General features: G+C 31.6%; 3 protein-coding genes across 3 annotated transcripts; 1 reads left to right on the top strand and 2 right to left on the bottom strand.

The window, feature by feature from the left end:
• Positions 1–286: 286 nt before the first annotated feature.
• Positions 287–7034, bottom strand: LOC113512347 (glucose-induced degradation protein 4 homolog). Its single transcript, XM_026896171.3, has 4 exons — positions 6785–7034; positions 6401–6568; positions 1537–1769; positions 287–999 (listed from the first exon to the last, which is right to left on the bottom strand). Exons 1-4 carry the CDS (start codon positions 6929–6931, stop codon positions 936–938), a joined length of 612 nt encoding a protein of 203 aa, XP_026751972.1. The 5' UTR covers positions 6932–7034; the 3' UTR covers positions 287–935.
• Positions 7035–7360: 326 nt separating this feature from the next.
• LOC113510964 (serine/threonine-protein kinase N) lies at positions 7361–12135 on the top strand. The gene is made up of 2 exons (XM_026894518.3): positions 7361–8937; positions 9902–12135. The coding sequence occupies exons 1-2, from the start codon at positions 7631–7633 to the stop codon at positions 11721–11723; spliced, it is 3129 nt and encodes a 1042-aa protein (XP_026750319.2). The 5' UTR covers positions 7361–7630; the 3' UTR covers positions 11724–12135.
• Positions 12136–13572: 1437 nt separating this feature from the next.
• On the bottom strand, positions 13573–15773 carry LOC113511384 (BTB/POZ domain-containing protein KCTD5). The gene is made up of 2 exons (XM_026895012.3): positions 15536–15773; positions 13573–15439 (listed from the first exon to the last, which is right to left on the bottom strand). Exons 1-2 carry the CDS (start codon positions 15734–15736, stop codon positions 14987–14989), a joined length of 654 nt encoding a protein of 217 aa, XP_026750813.1. The 5' UTR covers positions 15737–15773; the 3' UTR covers positions 13573–14986.
• Positions 15774–17980: the final 2207 nt, after the last annotated feature.

Here is a 17980-nt window from a genome sequence, read left to right as displayed (position 1 = left end):
CAGAATACTTGCTGTTATATTACAAAATATTAAACTATTTGTACAAATATTATAAGAATTTGATATAAATTGTATAAATAAAATCAAACTTATCTAAAATTGCAATTATATTGAATATTAATATTTTAAAACTTCTCTTATTTACGAAAAATTAATAAACAATATTATTAAATGATAAATGCCAGTATTTTATTGTAAATATAAATGTTATATTAAATCTACATCAAATTAATACTATATTGTATCATTTCCTAATGAGCCCTACAATTAAAATAATAGACAAATGTACTGTAAGACATTTTATTGAAAAAAAATATTCAATTTCATAAATAACACTGTTTGAATTAATAATTCCTAAAAGTTTATCGTCACATATGACAAGTTTAAATAATCAGAGGTCACTGTACTTGCACATACTTTGTTCAATTCGCACATTGTAGGGTAACTTTAAAATTAAATTCACAATAAATGGTGCGCAAATTATTATAGAAACAAAAACTAACCTTATTATACACAAGTAATTTGTACATAATATCACAATAATAAGAATCCTTAATAGTATAATTGAGAAACTTAATACATAATGTACTCAAGCCAATAACATCCAAACACAAGCACATAAATATTACAGAGTATTTCGTTTCCCTAAAATATACATTATCTACAAGTCAACTAGGTATAAACTAAAGTATATGCAAGGACAGATTGCCAAGATGTCTTTCGTACACAGAAATTACACAATATTAATTATAACTGGATCATTTTGTTCTGAGTGAAATCTGTATAAATTATTAGTCCTGACATCTTTTGCTTACATTACAGAAAGAAACTTAACATTCATAATCATTTTGTCTTTTGACTGTAGACGTAATGAACAAGTAAGTACTAGCGGACACATATACCAATTCAAATGTCAATGTTTCCACACAGGTATTTCATCTGAACTCATAGATTTGGATGCTGTGTTCCGGGACATGGCTTAAAGTCAAAGATTGATACCTGAAAATCAATATAAAAAATAATTTCTCGATATCAGATTGACTAAAGATCAAAGAGATAGAAGCTCAAATACAAAAATTATGTCATTTCGTGTTTATCATAATATGATTAAAGCATCTTGATAAGTTTTTTGGAAATAAATACATATGGAAACGGCAGATACTTTTCGACTCTGATGAAGCCGCAAAATGCTAAATACTTGAATAGGTATATTTAAACATTTTTTAAATTGACAGTGTGTGAATCAATTAAAATATTATTAATATTTAAATCTATTAAAAATTACAACTCCTAATAAAAAATACTTAATATATTTTTTTTTATAAATAAATACATATTATACGTAAAAAATACTCAGACCAATACAGACATACTCATGATTATAATAGTTTGTATTGTACGGGGATCGAACCCGCGATCATCGAGAGGTAAGCAGCTATATATGGTCTTGAACATCGAATTTAATATCTAATAATACCTAATGTTTTATTACGTACTTCCAAAATCAAATATCAGTATATTATAAAACTTGCTTACCACTCCGAACTCCGGTGATAGTAATATCCTTCTATAGTAGCTGCAGATTTGTGGAAGCATATATAATAGAAACCGGCAAACGAAGCACCATTTATATCCTTTATCGTGTGGTCAGGAACTAAAAAATGTTCTTTCCACCTCATAAATACATAATCAGCCTTGGCAAGAGACTCATAGTCAAATGAATCCGAGTTGAATGTCTTCAAGTAGGGCACAAACAAGTCGAACTTGCTCTGAAATTACAATTTATTAATATTACGAAAACGAAACGGCAATTAATTCCAATAATACTTGCAATGTTTGCGATTTACAGGGTGAAATCTAACTCCCTTATTCATAAAAACGTTAATCCTCTCAAAAACCTATTTTAACTATTGAAGTGTTTTGCCCTTTTCTTTTGCACTAATTTCTCAATATGAAAGACAGTGACACTTTAATAGTTAAAATAGGTTTGTAAACTGTTTCAGTTTTGATGAATATGTGTTAGTCCTTAGCCTCGAAAACGACACACAAAAAATGTTGAACCTCCTATACGTTCAGTATAGAAAACTAATTGATCGTCATTTATCGAACTATATTCCTATAGAAAGAACATTCAGTTTCACTGAAAGAACACTCTCTCAAAAGACAGAAAGATTTCAATTTCACCCTCTGTAGATATTAAGAAATCTTTATTTTTGTACAACGATAGTATTATAAACTATTTGTCAATGACCCTTAGATTATTTTATCTTGTTTATTTTATAGATAAAAATTCCATCTTCATCTATCTACTTGTATCTATAAAAATAATAACGCTCACGCTACGACGTAGGATATCATATCAGAGGCAGTATCAACTATAGGTACCTATTGTATTTGACGTAGTTATCTAGCACGGATAGATACGTATTGAAAAAAGAAATAAGTACCTATTGAATAAAATCAGGTAATATATTCAGTCTGATAGTTGTCGTCAGTTATAATATGTTCCTTATATTATAAAGAATATTTGTTCAAAATAGAACAGAGCACAGTGGGTTTAAATAAGAAAAGAGAATTTATAGTTCAGCTACGTGACCACAGTATACCTTAGGATATATTGTGGTTACGATAAGGTTGCCAACCATCCTGTTTTCTCAAAATATGTTCTGGTTTTTAGAGTTTCCTAGGGCGTCCTGGATAATTTGTAATTAGCGTCCTAAATTTTTTAAGCATTTTTAAGTTATTTTATAATTATTTAATATTGTTAATTGAATTACATTCAACCTATATTCAATACATATTATTTAATTATAGCGATTAAATTTTGGCATCCAGTTTTTAAACTAAATTGGGTTTATTTATTAAATCCTGGGTTTTCTAACTTTAAATCCTTATTTTTGAAATTTAATATTGGTAATCCTAGAATCTAACTATTAACTGAGTTAAATATGTATATACGATTATAAAACCATATATACCTAACCCAGTTATACTTTTTATCAGTAAAATATATAACATTATGCCAAATGCGCGCCTAAATCGATTGAACTCTCAAATGTAACTAAAGACTATGACTTGTAGACTGTATAAAAGCCAATTGTCACAGAATTTGGTTGTTATCTGTTTCAGTTAAATTAATATTAAAAATCAATACTTATTGACAAGAATATGAAATCCCTGTTCACACAATATGTACAAAAGCTGCTATCGTCGACACAAATAATTCACCAAAACAATAGGTATAACTGCCCTTAAAGGACCCGACCTCATCGATCACGATCGATAGATAGCCCGACCTCCTTTGTTACTGCCATACATATTTGACATTTGCCCGTGAATAGGACTATCATTGTCTGACGAAACGATCAATAACTCTCGCAACAGCTCTCAAGCAAATGCATTGAAAAATTATTTCCAAATTCTCCTTTTAAATATCTTAAAAAGCCTCAAAATTGTCTGCATACAAGGATGATGCAGGACAGTTTTGAGACGGCCTTCTGGGTGCCTTATCCTCGCTTCCATAAACGGTTACTCCTTGCGTCTCAATTTCTATTTGAATTCAAAATTGAAAACATAAGGATTCCTGAATAAGGTCGATCTATAGAATATCGATTGTTCATATATATAAGTCTATCTTAGGTGTCACTAATCAGACAACTGATCCAATACCCACAAATTAGGAAGTTGCCTCACTCGGTAAACCTATATTCGGTACACTTGCGCAATATTTACCGCGCAATTCAGGAAGCGCTCATTGAATTCTAGGCTTAATAATTGGTACTTTATCGTTACAAACCTCACCAAATAAAACGACACCATAACATATCAGAAAGTAGCGTAACGAATTCATTGCTTATGAATATATTGCCAGTGACCGTGAATATTGTCAATCATGACTAAAGAAACAGGCAAGTCTAAGTTGCTCAGCAATCTATAGAAATATCATCATCAACATCATATGAACCGTCTACTGTTGAACATTGGTCTCGGCCAAAAGGGAGGTATTGCCAGTAGTTGCCACACTTGGCAGGCGGATTGAAAACCGCTATTAGGTTTTGATAATGTTTTAAAAGAGGTGCTGCTGCCCTTCTCACAACCATGAAATTCCATTAGTCGTCTCTTACGACACTAATAGGAAAGGAAGGGCTGGCCTATTCTATGCCAGTAGCACATGGAAAATTACTGTATAATAGAATCTAAAATTAATATGTCTATAGAACCAAAATAACCGAAATAGCCTAAAAAATAAGCAAGCTGAAATAGTAATGGTTTGACTATATAATATGAAGAAACTACAATGAATTGCAAAGTAGTAATCTCGAGTGGTAACCATGTAGAGTATAAAAATCAAAGGATACAAGCTCCTTAGAATGGATATACACATCTAAACTTTGATATGCTACATGATACAGAATAAGTATGTATGCTCTGTATTCAGAGAATTTGAACTCTGATCCATATCCATTACAAGTCTCATGGGGTAAAAAAAGGGAATTTACTTGAGGCATTTTATTTAGTATACCCAGGGAGTTTAAAAGGCATCTCACATTAAAATCAAACTATTAATAGAATTACTAGGAAAGTATCATCAGTTAATAATATGAAGTCAATCAAATTGAATCTACTTGAAGGGATTTTTTAAGCCCTTGTTAAATTTTCACAGCTTATGTGATCATGAGTTGTAAAAATTGTGTATAGATATCACTAATTGAAAACAGATCATTAAAAGATCATACTTTAACCAGGGGCTTAAAAAAGACCTTTAATACATATCAATATATTCATATAGCATGGATAGTATAATTAATTATTAAAAAAGAAGTATTTGAAAACTGTGTCATGATTAGGTTGATTTATGAGTTTTATTTTTTAAATATGTATTTAGACATAGAAATATTACATGTATAAATTTGTATTATTACTAATTTCCAAAACCAATATCCTGAAGTATTTATTTACATCAACTCGAGCATTTTATTTACATAATTCCAACTAATACATACAAACCCTCTGAGCATTATAATATGTGTATGTAAACCCAGAACCACTGAAAGTAAGGCAGTGTCTTAAACCACTACACCACAAAGGTATTATGATGACCTTTACGTTGATTTTTATTTTCTATTTTCTTTCTTTTATTTTCTATACCATTCATTTATTAAGTATTTGATTGGTTTAATTTGAGATACTTTACATTGTGGAATTAAACAACTTGGAATTGAAGTTCAAACATCTCAACAATTTAAAATTTACTTTAATATGGGTTATGACAGCTTGCTCATATTCCCACAGTATATTTTCCCTTATGATTCCTTGGCAAAATCTAACTCTGAGTGAATTCTAGATAGAAAAGTAAAATATGTAATTAAAAATGAAAAAATATGAAATAAAAAGTAAAAGCAACAAAAATGTTTATATTACCCAGGATCATAATCTTTATTAATATTGTGGAGTCTTCATACCATTTACAAATTTAAAATAGGTATATTTTCAATTTGTAAATAGTAAGCCAAGCCAGCCAAGACCAAGACTACTTATAAAAAGCTACACAAATATACATATTACAATTCATTTTGTATAACCCACATAGTTGAATAGATATCTTGCATTGTTTAATCTTAATAGATCTGATTAAGATGGACAAAATGCCTTTGCACATCCCATACTGACTGGATACAGGTGGACACATTAATGTAGTATTTATTTAATTTACACTAAATAATGAAAGACAACAAGCAATAAGAATTGGGGAGTATCTGCTTAGTATTGGAATACCACAGACTAGAAACTGCACATGCAAATAAGCATAAAAATATATCAGAAACCCTACCACATTTCTAAATTAAAAATGCTGAGGAAAGTGAAATTACATAATTATTACATTATTAGGTTTATTATAAGGTTTATTAGGTTTAATTAGTGTAGATTAGGCTACAAAAGTACGACTTTTTACTATTCTATTACTTACAAGTTCTAATAAGTCCTGATTCATGAAAATTTTAGTAGACATATAGACAATAGTGTCACGCCAGTAAAAGTTATTAATTTATAAATTATTTTTATTAGTCTAATACATTTCATGAAATAAGATCCAAAATAGACCTTAATAATATTAGTAGAAATATCACACAACACATATATAATTTAAAAATGCATTAACACTTAATTTTTCAATTTGAACATATCTTATTTTGTATTAGTATACAATTAAGTATATATACATTTTTCTTACTAGAAAACCGTTTATTTATTATTATTTTTTTTTTATAATAATCCTTTTGGAACTTTTTAAATGCAATTTAATCTTAATAGATAAACAAAGCAGAATACTTTTACACCAGCATCAAAACATGAGAACTTGTTCCTTATTACTCTACTAGGCATAATATAAATATCTCACCCAGTGTTTTCTGTCGACATCTTCATCAGCGTCCCATTTTCTTGTTAGAAAGGGATATTTGGCTGATATAATTTCTCCATCAAAAAATGTAGTAAGTGTTGGAAACTCCTCGGTTAATCCTTTTATCTTTAAATACCCGCATAAATATGAATTTTCCTCATCTACATGCTGTAAACCAAAAAGACGCATTTATGCAATGAAGTCACGTAACTTTACAGAACATCCTAGCACATAATTAAAGTTTGTATTTGACGTTTTTAGTTCATGAAAACAAACACAAATTCTGTGTTCCCCTAACACACAATATCTTGATTAATTAATAAATTAAATCATAATTTTAATAATGTAATTTTATCAATATTGCGTATTTTGATTTCGACTAACCTGCAAAACCACTTCAACTTCATACGAATTGCCTTTGCTTTTTTGGTGCCCTTGAAATTTTGAACCGTTGTAAAGCAAAGACTTTGTAACCCCCGGCTGTTTAGAATTAGCTGGCGGTGGAGGAGTAATATCAACTTTAACTGGCATTATTTTTCCATTAAAATAGTGACCCAGCTTTTGTATTGCAAAATGTTACCTATTGCGTGAATGAATGACAGGTGGTCGTTCGTGAAGTCAAAAAGATTTCTCTTTTACTGGCCTGACAAGCAACTGGCATAAAAACTAAACTGGCGTTGGTTGACTACTTGACAATGGAAGTTTCTTTTCAATTAGTACTTGGTTTAATAAAATCTAATAATAACAATGAAGTTCTGTTTTAAACATAATTGTATTATATAAGTGCATAAATAATACTATATTCTATATTTTTAATTAACTTTTTATATTAAAATATTATTAATTAATATATTAAAACAGTCTCTTTCTAGCGCTTGTAAATAAGGTTAATTTAGTTGATTGAAGCATCCATCCATTTAGTCGATGACTAGTATCTACCTGAGTTGATTGAGTGACTACTATTTCTCTATGGTACATTTTAATGGTAGGATTTTGTCGTTCGTTGGTTTCGTTGATCGACCAACTTGTATAGATTGTTTTGTTTTGTGATTTAATTTTAATATCTGTGTTTTAATTTTACATGTAACATAATGTTATCATATACTATATCAAATAGTGAACGTAGTATTAAATGCCTTACATCTTACATTTTGTGATTTTTAAGCAATAGTAGTGATATTTTCCCACATAATTATGGTTAACTGACGTACGGGTTGTGCATCCTCAATTATGGCAGACCCAGGTTATTACCACAGTGATTATATTCGTTACCCAGTTCTACATGAACTGGGTGTCAAGTATGGAATAAAGACGGAATGTATTCCAGAAATAGCATTGCCGTCTAAGTTGGAGGAGCTCAAGGATGTTATACGTCGAGAGATACGTAAAGAACTCAAAATAAAGGAAGGTGCTGAGAAACTGCGTGAAGTCGCTACTGATCGAAGATCTCTCTCAGATGTAGCTAATATTGTAAAGAAAGCTAACATAAAACTTAATGAATTAAAGTCAGATCTACAAGAGCTAGAATCCCAACTATTACTGTCACGCGGACAATCTACTCCTACTTCGCCGGAAGATTTGTCCTACGATGAGGAAATTATCTTGGCTTCGGAAGCAGCGCAACAACAACGGCAACTTGGTGAGGGCACAACTGATCGTAAATTGGCTTCTCTTGAAAAGCAGCTAAATATTGAACTAAAGGTAAAACAAGGTGCTGAAAACATGATTCAAAGCATTAGCAGTAGCAACCAATCTCGGGATAAAAAACTTCTTGCAGAAGCTCATCAAATGCTTGCTGACTCAAAGGACAAAATAGAGTATTTGAAGTTACGTATATCTAAACTTAGTAAACAGCAGAAAGGTGACAATGCTGGTGCAAATGGTGATGGTAGGAGTTCAGATATAAGTGGTGTTGATGCACTGCTTGATGAAAGGATTGCAGAATTAAGGAATAGACTCAGAATTGAGGCAGCTGTTGTAGAAGGGTCAAAAAATGCCATAAGACTCTTACAAAGTGATAAAAAAGTTACTGACAAGAAAGCCTTGCAAGAAGCGCAAATGAGCCTTTTGGAGTCTTCCCAGAAACTGGAGTTGTTACGTATTTCCTTAGACATGCGTAGACAGGAGTTACCATCAGAGAGTCCAGCATTTATTGAATTAGGACATGAGTTACGTAGTACAGGATCAAGCACTGGATATGTCAGCTTATCAGGAAGTAATGTGTCTAGAGCTCAGTTTCTATCACCAGCTCCGATGATCAGCCCATGTGTACAAGTGACAGGTACATTGGAAGTACGACTTATGGGCTGCCAAGACTTGTTGGAGGATGTACCTGGCCGCAGTCGACGTGATCCTCTAGCTAGCCCATCAGATTTGAAGTCATTTGTTAAAGGTGTAACAATTCGTAACTCTATGAAATACACATATAGCATCAAAGAAGATACAAGCAATGAAATCATGGCAGTTTTAAAGTTAGACAATCACACAGTTGCTCAAACTAGCTGGAGACCCTGTTCCCAGCAAGCTTGGGACCAAAGGTTAGTATTCCATACTATTTACGAAATAAATAGTGTTTAATGTATTATAATAACAGTAAAAATTCAAAAGTGTAGAGAAATAAAGTAACTGCAGTCTTTTGATTTACTTAATAATCATACTTAAAAACTTAAATTATATAACTAACATTATTAAAATTTTAATTGCCATTATCACTCTTATCTCTACTTCTTGATGATAAGATCTAGATTATATTTTTCATATTGCTCATAATTTCTTATCTTGTGACAACATGAATTCATATTTTTACTGTGACTAAGCTATTTTATTTTTAAACAATGTCTTATTTGAGGAAATACTTGAATTTTGTTAATTTATAGTAAAAGACTAATGTTAAATTTACTATAGTTGTTTTTGACAAAACCATTTTACAATGATTTTTGACAGGAATAAAGATATTATTTTTTACTCTAGTTTTTGAGTTTGAATATACTAACAATAAATAATTAAGCAACCTGAGAATATAATTAAAATCTAATTTAAATATATCTCACAAATGTACACTCTCGACAACCATAAAATATGTAATACGAAAATATTAAGATGTGAAAGTAAAAACTGAATCTCAGTAATAATGACAAAACTAAAAAATTCCACAAAAAAAAAACACCAACTTTGACCATTGTAAAATGAGTTATATTGATTTAAAAATGAAACTATTGAATTCATCAAATTTTTTTTTCTGAAATTAATCTAAAAGTAATATACTTTCAGATAAAAAGAATTAAATTGGTTTATGACAGAGTTGTGAGATAACAAACATAAAAAAATACATTGAATTTAAAATTTTCTCCTCTTTTTTTTAGCATCCATTTAAGGTTTCATGGCCAAAACATTTCTTGCTGCTATCAAATTTTAAATCCTATTCTGACAATATAATTTAATACATATTAGTTTACCTATTTATACATACTTAATTACATCCCATATCTATTTCATTTACAGGTTTACAATCAAGTTAGACAAGTCAAGAGAACTTGAAATTGGTATACATTGGAAAGATTGGAGAGGGCTATGTGCTATAAAATTTTTAAGATTGGAGGAATTTATTGATGATATACGACACGGCATGGCTCTTGAGCTTGAACCACGGGGTGTCTTATTTGCTGAGATTAAATTTTTGAATCCTATTATATCCAGAAAACCCAAACTTCAAAGACAGAAAAAGATATTTAAACAACAAGGAAAAAATATACCAAGAACGTCATATGGTGAAATGCATATTCCAGCTGTGGTGCTTGGTAGACTACTCAAACGATCTTCACCATCCATTCAAAACATTCAAACTGCTCATATTACTCAACAGCAGTCCAGTTTTGAGTCTACTTCTCTTGATCACAGAGAAATGGACAATCCAAATACTACTGTTGGTGGCATGGCTGGTGTCAGGCCCCTTGGTCTACCTTCCACTCCCACTACACCACAACTAACAGCTACATCAGCACCAAAACCAACTCTACCATTGCAACCACCTCCCAATGTATCAACCCTTCGTATGGAAAAAGAACTCCAAGAAGCATTTGCATTTTTAGAAGATTCCTACACAAGGGAAAATTATGTCACAAAAGAACCACAAACTCCATCATGTGATACACCTTTGGTAGAGTACCCACCTTCTCCATCACCTAAGTTAGTTCTTGAATTTCCAAGTAATGAAGATCAGATTGTTGAGGTCACTAGTAACATGAGGATATCATCATCCCGTTCATCTTCAGTAATAGAAACTATGAGCAAGGAACAGGATTCTAGGCGACAGTCAGGTGAAATGTCTATGGGCAGCTTTAGATTGTTAAGTGTACTTGGCAGAGGGCATTTCGGTAAAGTTATTTTAGCTCAGTACAAACCTACTAATGAATATTTTGCAATAAAAGCTTTAAAAAAAGGTGATATAATAGCACGAGATGAAGTAGATTCATTGTTATCAGAAAAGCGGATTTTTGAAGTAGCTAATGCAATCAGACATCCATTCTTAGTAAATCTTTTTGCATGTTTCCAAACAGACCAACATGTATGTTTTGTTATGGAGTATGCAGCAGGGGGTGATCTTATGATGCACATACATGCCGATGTGTTCACAGAACCAAGGGCAGTATTTTATGCAGCTTGTGTAGTATTAGGCCTACAGTATTTACATGAGAACAATATTATTTATAGAGATTTAAAATTAGATAACTTACTTTTAGATACAGAGGGTTATGTTAAAATTGCTGACTTTGGTCTTTGCAAAGAAGGTATGGGATGGGGAGACCGTACTGGTACATTTTGTGGGACACCAGAATTTCTTGCTCCTGAAGTTCTAACTGAAACTTCATATACGCGAGCTGTGGATTGGTGGGGTCTTGGTGTTCTAATATTTGAGATGTTAGTTGGTGAATCACCATTCCCTGGAGAAGATGAAGGTGAGGTATTTGACTCTATTGTGAATGACGAGGTCCGTTATCCAAGGACTTTATCTCTTGAGGCAATCGCTTTAATGAGGCGACTGTTAAGGAAAAACCCTGAACGACGCCTAGGCTCTTCAGAAAGAGATGCTGAAGATGTAAAAAAGCAAGCATTTTTCCGTAATGTAAATTGGGAGCAGTTATTACTTCGTAAAGTGAAACCACCCTTTGTGCCAACAATAAATAATCTAGAAGATGTGAGCAACTTTGATAGTGAATTCACCTCTGAGGCAGCAGTGCTTACGCCGCCTAAAGAGCCGCGCCCGCTCACTGCCACTGACCACAAAATGTTCGAAGATTTCACATATATGGCAGATTGGTGCTGAATGGGAAATATGTCAAAGCATTACACATCAAAAGAATTAGGTTGTAACTTCATTAATATAAACAAACAATAAACCCCCATTGCCTTACAAGTGTGTGAAAATTCTGTATTTTGATAATAACAATATTCTCTCTACAGTAGAGTATCTAACAATGGATCCTCTTGTTAACTTGTATTTAATGCAGTCAAATGCAATATTTTATAATAAATTGTGTAATTTAATAAGTTTTAAATAGTGCTAATGTTTATTTTTTTAAAATATCGTGTTATAGATTTATATATATGTAGTTATGAATTTAACTTAGAAAGTATGTAACAACTAATAATACCTAAGTGAGGACGTGTCAAATCATTATTACGTTTTCAGTCAATTGTTTACTTATTCAGTGAAATAAAGGTCCCTATGTAAAACATTGTTATTTTCATTGTAAAACTGCACCTACCTGTTTAATATTTTTATGAGAACTCTTAAAAATCTCGCAAAGAAAATTAAGACCAGATACATATATTTTATTAATTAACATGTGTGGTGAGGAAGAAGAATAACCCTCGATTGGCAATCACTTATAAATTAATGCAGTCTAAAGCCATCTAGATAAGACATGACGTCAATATGTGTTGTAGGGAATGAATGGACGCAGGTGACTCAGGCAGTACATGTACAGCAGTTAACAATAGTTCGAAATTAATTCGATATATCACGACAAATTCAGCCATTCTGAATCACCATTGTTTCCAGAGCTACTAAGTGGAGGCCAATCAATAAGATATTTTTGCAATGAGACTACTAGACCCCAATATTAGAAATCATTCTTCCAACAAACTATTAAATATTTATATCGTCTTGTGTTAATCCATTTTCGCACTCTGAATGCATACTAATAAACAGCAGTCATAGCAAAATAACCCAACCAGGACTAAGTACAAAAGGGAGACTGTACAAAAGTCGATTGCTTGGATACCTCTGTCCCATTCGTATTTCAACCGTGAAGCAGTTGTGTTTGCATGGCTGTGTTTCAGTTTGAAGGGTGGGATATGGCGTGAAATTACAGGGTACAGAGGAATAACCTCTGAGTCCTCAGGAATGGCAACACATGGGGGTATCATGAGCGAAACAGTATACTCTGTTATGTCCATGGTACTGCTCATGTCTGTAGGCGACGGTTACCACTATTCATCAGGTGGGGTCTAAGCTTGTTTGCCATTCTAAATTGTATAAAAAAAAGTCATTACATTTTCACCACGCGGGTTTAGCGCGAGTAGTAAATTTTTCAAAGCCACTCCAACCCGAAACCAAAAAAGACCGCTTTAGCGGTAGTATGAGGGAGAATCTAATGACATTTATATCGTCATAGTCGTAGAATACTGACGGATCTATATATGTAATATTTGTCAGATCCATCAGTATTCTACGACTATGACGATACGTATCTATTATTATCATGGTTTTCTTTAGGAACTGCAGTCATCTTTTGGTATTAATGACATTACAATAAAAGCCCAAAAAAGACATTGCTAAACATACTACTGGCTACTAATGCCGACTGCGGGGAGAAAAGGGATTGTTAGTAATAGAGACTAAGAATCCCATTGCTAGCGATATACCCAGGTAAACGTCTTAAAGATATAAAATGTTGACATAGGTATATATCACGCACTAATACGACTAGGTGCCTTTCTAACAGTATTTTTTAAGTAGGTTTAACTGCAATTCAGCGTGTTTTTAATAAAGTTTTTTAATAATTCAATAATCGCTAGATGGCGCTACTATAACATTAGAATGCACAGGGCTCTTAGAGTTATTATATTTTACTACATATATATTAAATATATAATCAAAACAACACAAACACAATTTTTGAAAAATGAATTTAATGAGTCACAACAGGGCTAGGAAATCGCAAATTAGTGCAACTCCCTTCAATAACCCCAAATTTCTATATAGTGGTTGTTGTGGTACATTTGAAACTAAAACTAGTTTTATAATAAATGCTGCTATAATAAAATACCTCAGTACTTATTGTTACACATATATTTATATATCAGGGCTTTGAATAACATCAATTTCAAAAACTTTAACAAAGGAGCCAAGACTATCTCTAATAATGTTACTTTCATAGACATAGTAATTTGTTAATAGTACTAATTATTTATATAAAGTTTAATAATATTACTTACCATCCTAATATTGATCTCAATACTACTGAAACAAAATATATATATATCACTGGTCAATAACATTATTATTTGTATCCCAACTGGATTTTCTTAATCATTATTGCTATTACTATTTCTCTAAAAGTAACATTACATAATAATATACATATTTTAATATTTACAAGCCCTGCTATATACTGTTCTTTCAAAATTCACTTTTTTCATTAATAATTAGTTTGACTAGGACTGGGCCCATATTCAGATTATATTGTATAAAGGACATTTTTTTTGTTTATTTTATAAGTACACAATGTCCATTCAAAACAAAAAAAAACTTACTTTGTTTTCATGCAAATAATATATAATTAAAAAATAAATGTATTGAAGCTCTGATCAATGAACTAGTGAACAACTGTCTTTTATATGAGCTACATGATAATACAATATCCAATAAAATAAATATGCAAAACTAATATAATTATTACTGTCCTATGCTCATTTTCTATAACTGTATTAATTGGATTGTTTATTATATTCCAGTCTTCATGCTCACATATAGTAACAACCTCATAATGAATAAGTTCTATATTACTCATCCATTTCATAAATCATGTAAACATTTCAAATATTTGGTATACTAAAAAACTATAGGGTTCAAACTGATAACATTTAATATTAGAGGATGGTAAACCTGTAAATATGATGCCATAACCGATTTTATATAAAATTAATTTTTAATAATGGTTTAACTTACAGAACATGTAGTAAAACTGTTGTTTTAATTTATCTATACAAGGTAGAAGACATCATTATAATAATATTACAATTTCCTATATAAGTATTCAAAATTAAATTTAAACTAGTTCTGTCTAACTTTATATCAAACTGAGTATTTATCTATTTCCTTCTATACATTCAGTTATGGAGAACTACATTAATATACCACTCAATTGACTAATTCCAACATTATTTTTCACAAGCCAACTTAGTCATATGGAACTAAGAAGAAAAAGGAGCAGGCTTTTTATATTCTACAATTATTTATATACACATTTCACACTGAGCTGAGTCTCAAAAAGTATAGAACAAATTTCAGTTTTAGAAAGCTCACATTCTTGAGCCCTTTTGCTGGAGCACCTTAGCACGATCTGTAGGTTCTATGTCATTGCTATTCAAGGAACTGCCACATTCTCGACTAACAACACAAAGGAATTCAGCATGCTCATCATTTCCATAATTATACTGTGAGCCAATGTTGATCAACTGCTCAAACTTCCAACCATCTGACATTGTAGACACCATTTGTGTCAACTCTTCTTCATGAAACTGCAAAACTCTATACACATGCTTCTTTGAATCTTTCAAGGGCCTTCTTTCTCTTAAACATATTCTTTCTTTTACTAATCGTATGAGCTCAGTAATATTATAAAACTCCGCCTCTTCCAAAACTCCCTCCTCAGCAATATCATTGTTGATAACCAGTTTACCGTGACGAAGATAATTAAGCACAGGTGAAAAATAAGTAGGATCTCTATCTATTAAATAAGCGCCAGTTTCGTCCTGTAACAGAAATTAAAATTTGTGTCAGTGTTTGACAATAGGTAATAACATAAGGATAACCTTATTATCATACAAAAGACGGAAAACATTACGAACCCTGTCTGAAATCAAGTCACTGTCCTCTTGAACTAATCGATATAAAAATGAATTAGGATCCCTAGACAAAGTAGTTTTAGTAGTTAGAAAATATGTTCCACCGACATTAAGTTTTACCCACTGTTTACTACTCCGCCTTTCATTGTTAAATTTTTGTATATTTTCTTTCGAAAAATCACCGTCACCTATTAAGTCCGCCATAGCGTACCATGGACAAACAAAATTACCATTGACTAGAAGCTACGGTTACAGAATAAATAATATAATAATAGAACATGATCTAATCTAATATCTTTGGAAACAATTTATATTAAATAAATATATTTTAAATTTCTTAGCAAATCGTTAATCTTTTAGTTAAAAATGTATTTAAATTATATAGTAGGTATTATGTAGATATCTAAAATAGGTAGTGTCTTCTACATATTGATAGATGATAACGTTCGCTTGCTCTGTAGACGATTAACTGTTGTCCTTAACTGAAATTTTGAGTGCTTAAGCAAGAATTAAAGGATTTAATTTTCCTTATGAGCAGTAAAAGATCAACCGCTTTAATTAAACTCTAAACGAAAGAGCTTTATCACTATCTTATAAGCAACAATATAACGAAAACACATGAGTACCAATAAGATTTAGTATTTATTAAGCCATGAGAGATCATAACACACCATTTTAATCAGTCACATCTGTATAGAAAATTATAAGCTTTGGCAATAACAAATCACAAGAAGAAGATTAAGGTAAACCTTAATGTAGTAACCTACAGTATTCACTATCTACGGTTACAGATATTTATATATAAAAGATAGGTACGCTACTGAACTGGCCCGCATGACTACGATAAAAAAACCTCTGTATATATTTTAAGCAACCAGTTCGTTAAATTTCGAAATTTTACACTATAAATTACATAAGTATTTTATAAATCTATCAATGTTTTAAACAGAAGTACATAATAAATAGCTATAAAATATTTTGAATATTATATTTATTATTACTTATTTTATATTAATGTTATTTTCCGTTGGTTCCTATTGTGATTTGGGTAAATCACAAACATATTTTATAGAGAGGTATAATAGCAGTCTAGTTCATAATTATATGTTGATGCGTATTCAGTCTTTTGTTTAACATTGGCGACACAGATGAATCTTAAAGTTAAACAATGAAAAATTTCGCAGTCGATATTTACATTAATGAACACGGTGAGTCTAGAAATAAGTAACTTTGATATTATAAATGGAAACTGGAATTTTTATTATAACTGTATCGAAAGGTACTTTTTTGTAAACGAAACAAATAACGACTTAAAAGTACCAATGTTATTTTCTATGATTAGAGAAACGACTTATAAAGTGGTTTGGTGATATTAACTATATGTTTACCAAAAAACCATTGTAGCACGCATATGAAAACATTGAAAAGATAATACAGGTACATTTATCTTCTAAACCCTCCATATTGGCGAAATAATTTCGCTTTAGATAGTGATAGCAGCAGAAAGAAAAGAGTGTAGCAGATTACGTAACAGAACTAAAGAAGATGGCGAGATTCTGTGATTTTAGAACTACTTTAAACGAAAATATAAGAGATCAATTTGCGTACAGAAAATACAAGAAAAATATGCGCCAGCTCCTAATATTAAAATATAACATTGATTTTGAAAGAGCGGAATAAGACACGCAATGTGCCCCGGGCGGAGGCCACAGGTTCATCAGATATGCACTGCGGGAGTGTAACTTCGATGGCTGTCCCTGCCGCCGGTCGGTTGGGCGACGGCGTCAAATACATCGGAGTATATATATACATATATAGTGCGAATCTACGATACAATTATTACATTAACATTACGATACATTAACGAAGTCTAAACCGGTTAGTTTAATAATTAATAATAAAAATATATGTATGTAAGTAAATACGGACTTTTTATATACAACCAACTTGTTTGTGGGCTTGTTTCGAGATTTGGGATTTGTAAAAGATTATGTGTGATTTTCTTGATAATATATCTATATATATGTATATTTTATGGCAGATTTATTAAGAATTTGAGAAAATACTTAGTACCGTTAAATGAACTATCAAAAAATAGAGAATGGTGTTGGGATAAACAACAATAAGAAGTGTATCAGCGAGTTAAATATTTACTGGTGGAATTAGAAGTGCTAGCCCACTACGATAAAACCCGGCCAACGATAATGACCTACGATGTGAACTCGCGCGGCTTCAGCGTGATGCTGGTGCAGCGCGGTGCTGTTACAGTGCGGCGATAGTGGCTAGATTCTATCCGCCGTGTATGCTTTACGAGCGTTCATTGTTACCGAAACTATGGCCCTAAGGAAGCACTGGCTATTGTATTTGTAGTGAAAACCTTTCATTACTCTTTGTCTCAACATGCATCTACGGGAGATAGTCCAACACAATTGCTGCAGGGTTACGCTT

This window comes from Galleria mellonella, unplaced genomic scaffold (assembly GCF_026898425.1).
Source record: "Galleria mellonella isolate WM207_F2 unplaced genomic scaffold, CSIRO_AGI_GalMel_v1 utg139, whole genome shotgun sequence".
NCBI lineage: Eukaryota > Metazoa > Arthropoda > Insecta > Lepidoptera > Pyralidae > Galleria > Galleria mellonella.
Note: the sequence above shows the minus strand (reverse complement) of the source record. Positions and strands in the feature narration are given on the sequence as shown.

Bases quoted from the DNA above. Each gene is read 5' to 3' on its own strand.
- LOC113511384 (XM_026895012.3), bottom strand. From the start codon at position 15,736: ATGGCGGACTTAATAGGTGACGGTGATTTTTCGAAAGAAAATATACAA. The intron at 15,440-15,535 runs GTTCGTAATGTT...TTTCTGTTACAG, and splicing joins GTGACTTGATTTCAGACAGG to GACGAAACTGGCGCTTATTT.
- LOC113512347 (XM_026896171.3), bottom strand. From the start codon at position 6,931: ATGCCAGTTAAAGTTGATATTACTCCTCCACCGCCAGCTAATTCTAAA. The intron at 6,569-6,784 runs GTTAGTCGAAAT...TTTGGTTTACAG, and splicing joins AAGTTGAAGTGGTTTTGCAG to CATGTAGATGAGGAAAATTC. The intron at 1,000-1,536 runs GTAAGCAAGTTT...ATTGATTTTCAG, and splicing joins TATCACCGGAGTTCGGAGTG to GTATCAATCTTTGACTTTAA.
- LOC113510964 (XM_026894518.3), top strand. From the start codon at position 7,631: ATGGCAGACCCAGGTTATTACCACAGTGATTATATTCGTTACCCAGTT. The intron at 8,938-9,901 runs GTTAGTATTCCA...TTTCATTTACAG, and splicing joins CAGCAAGCTTGGGACCAAAG to GTTTACAATCAAGTTAGACA.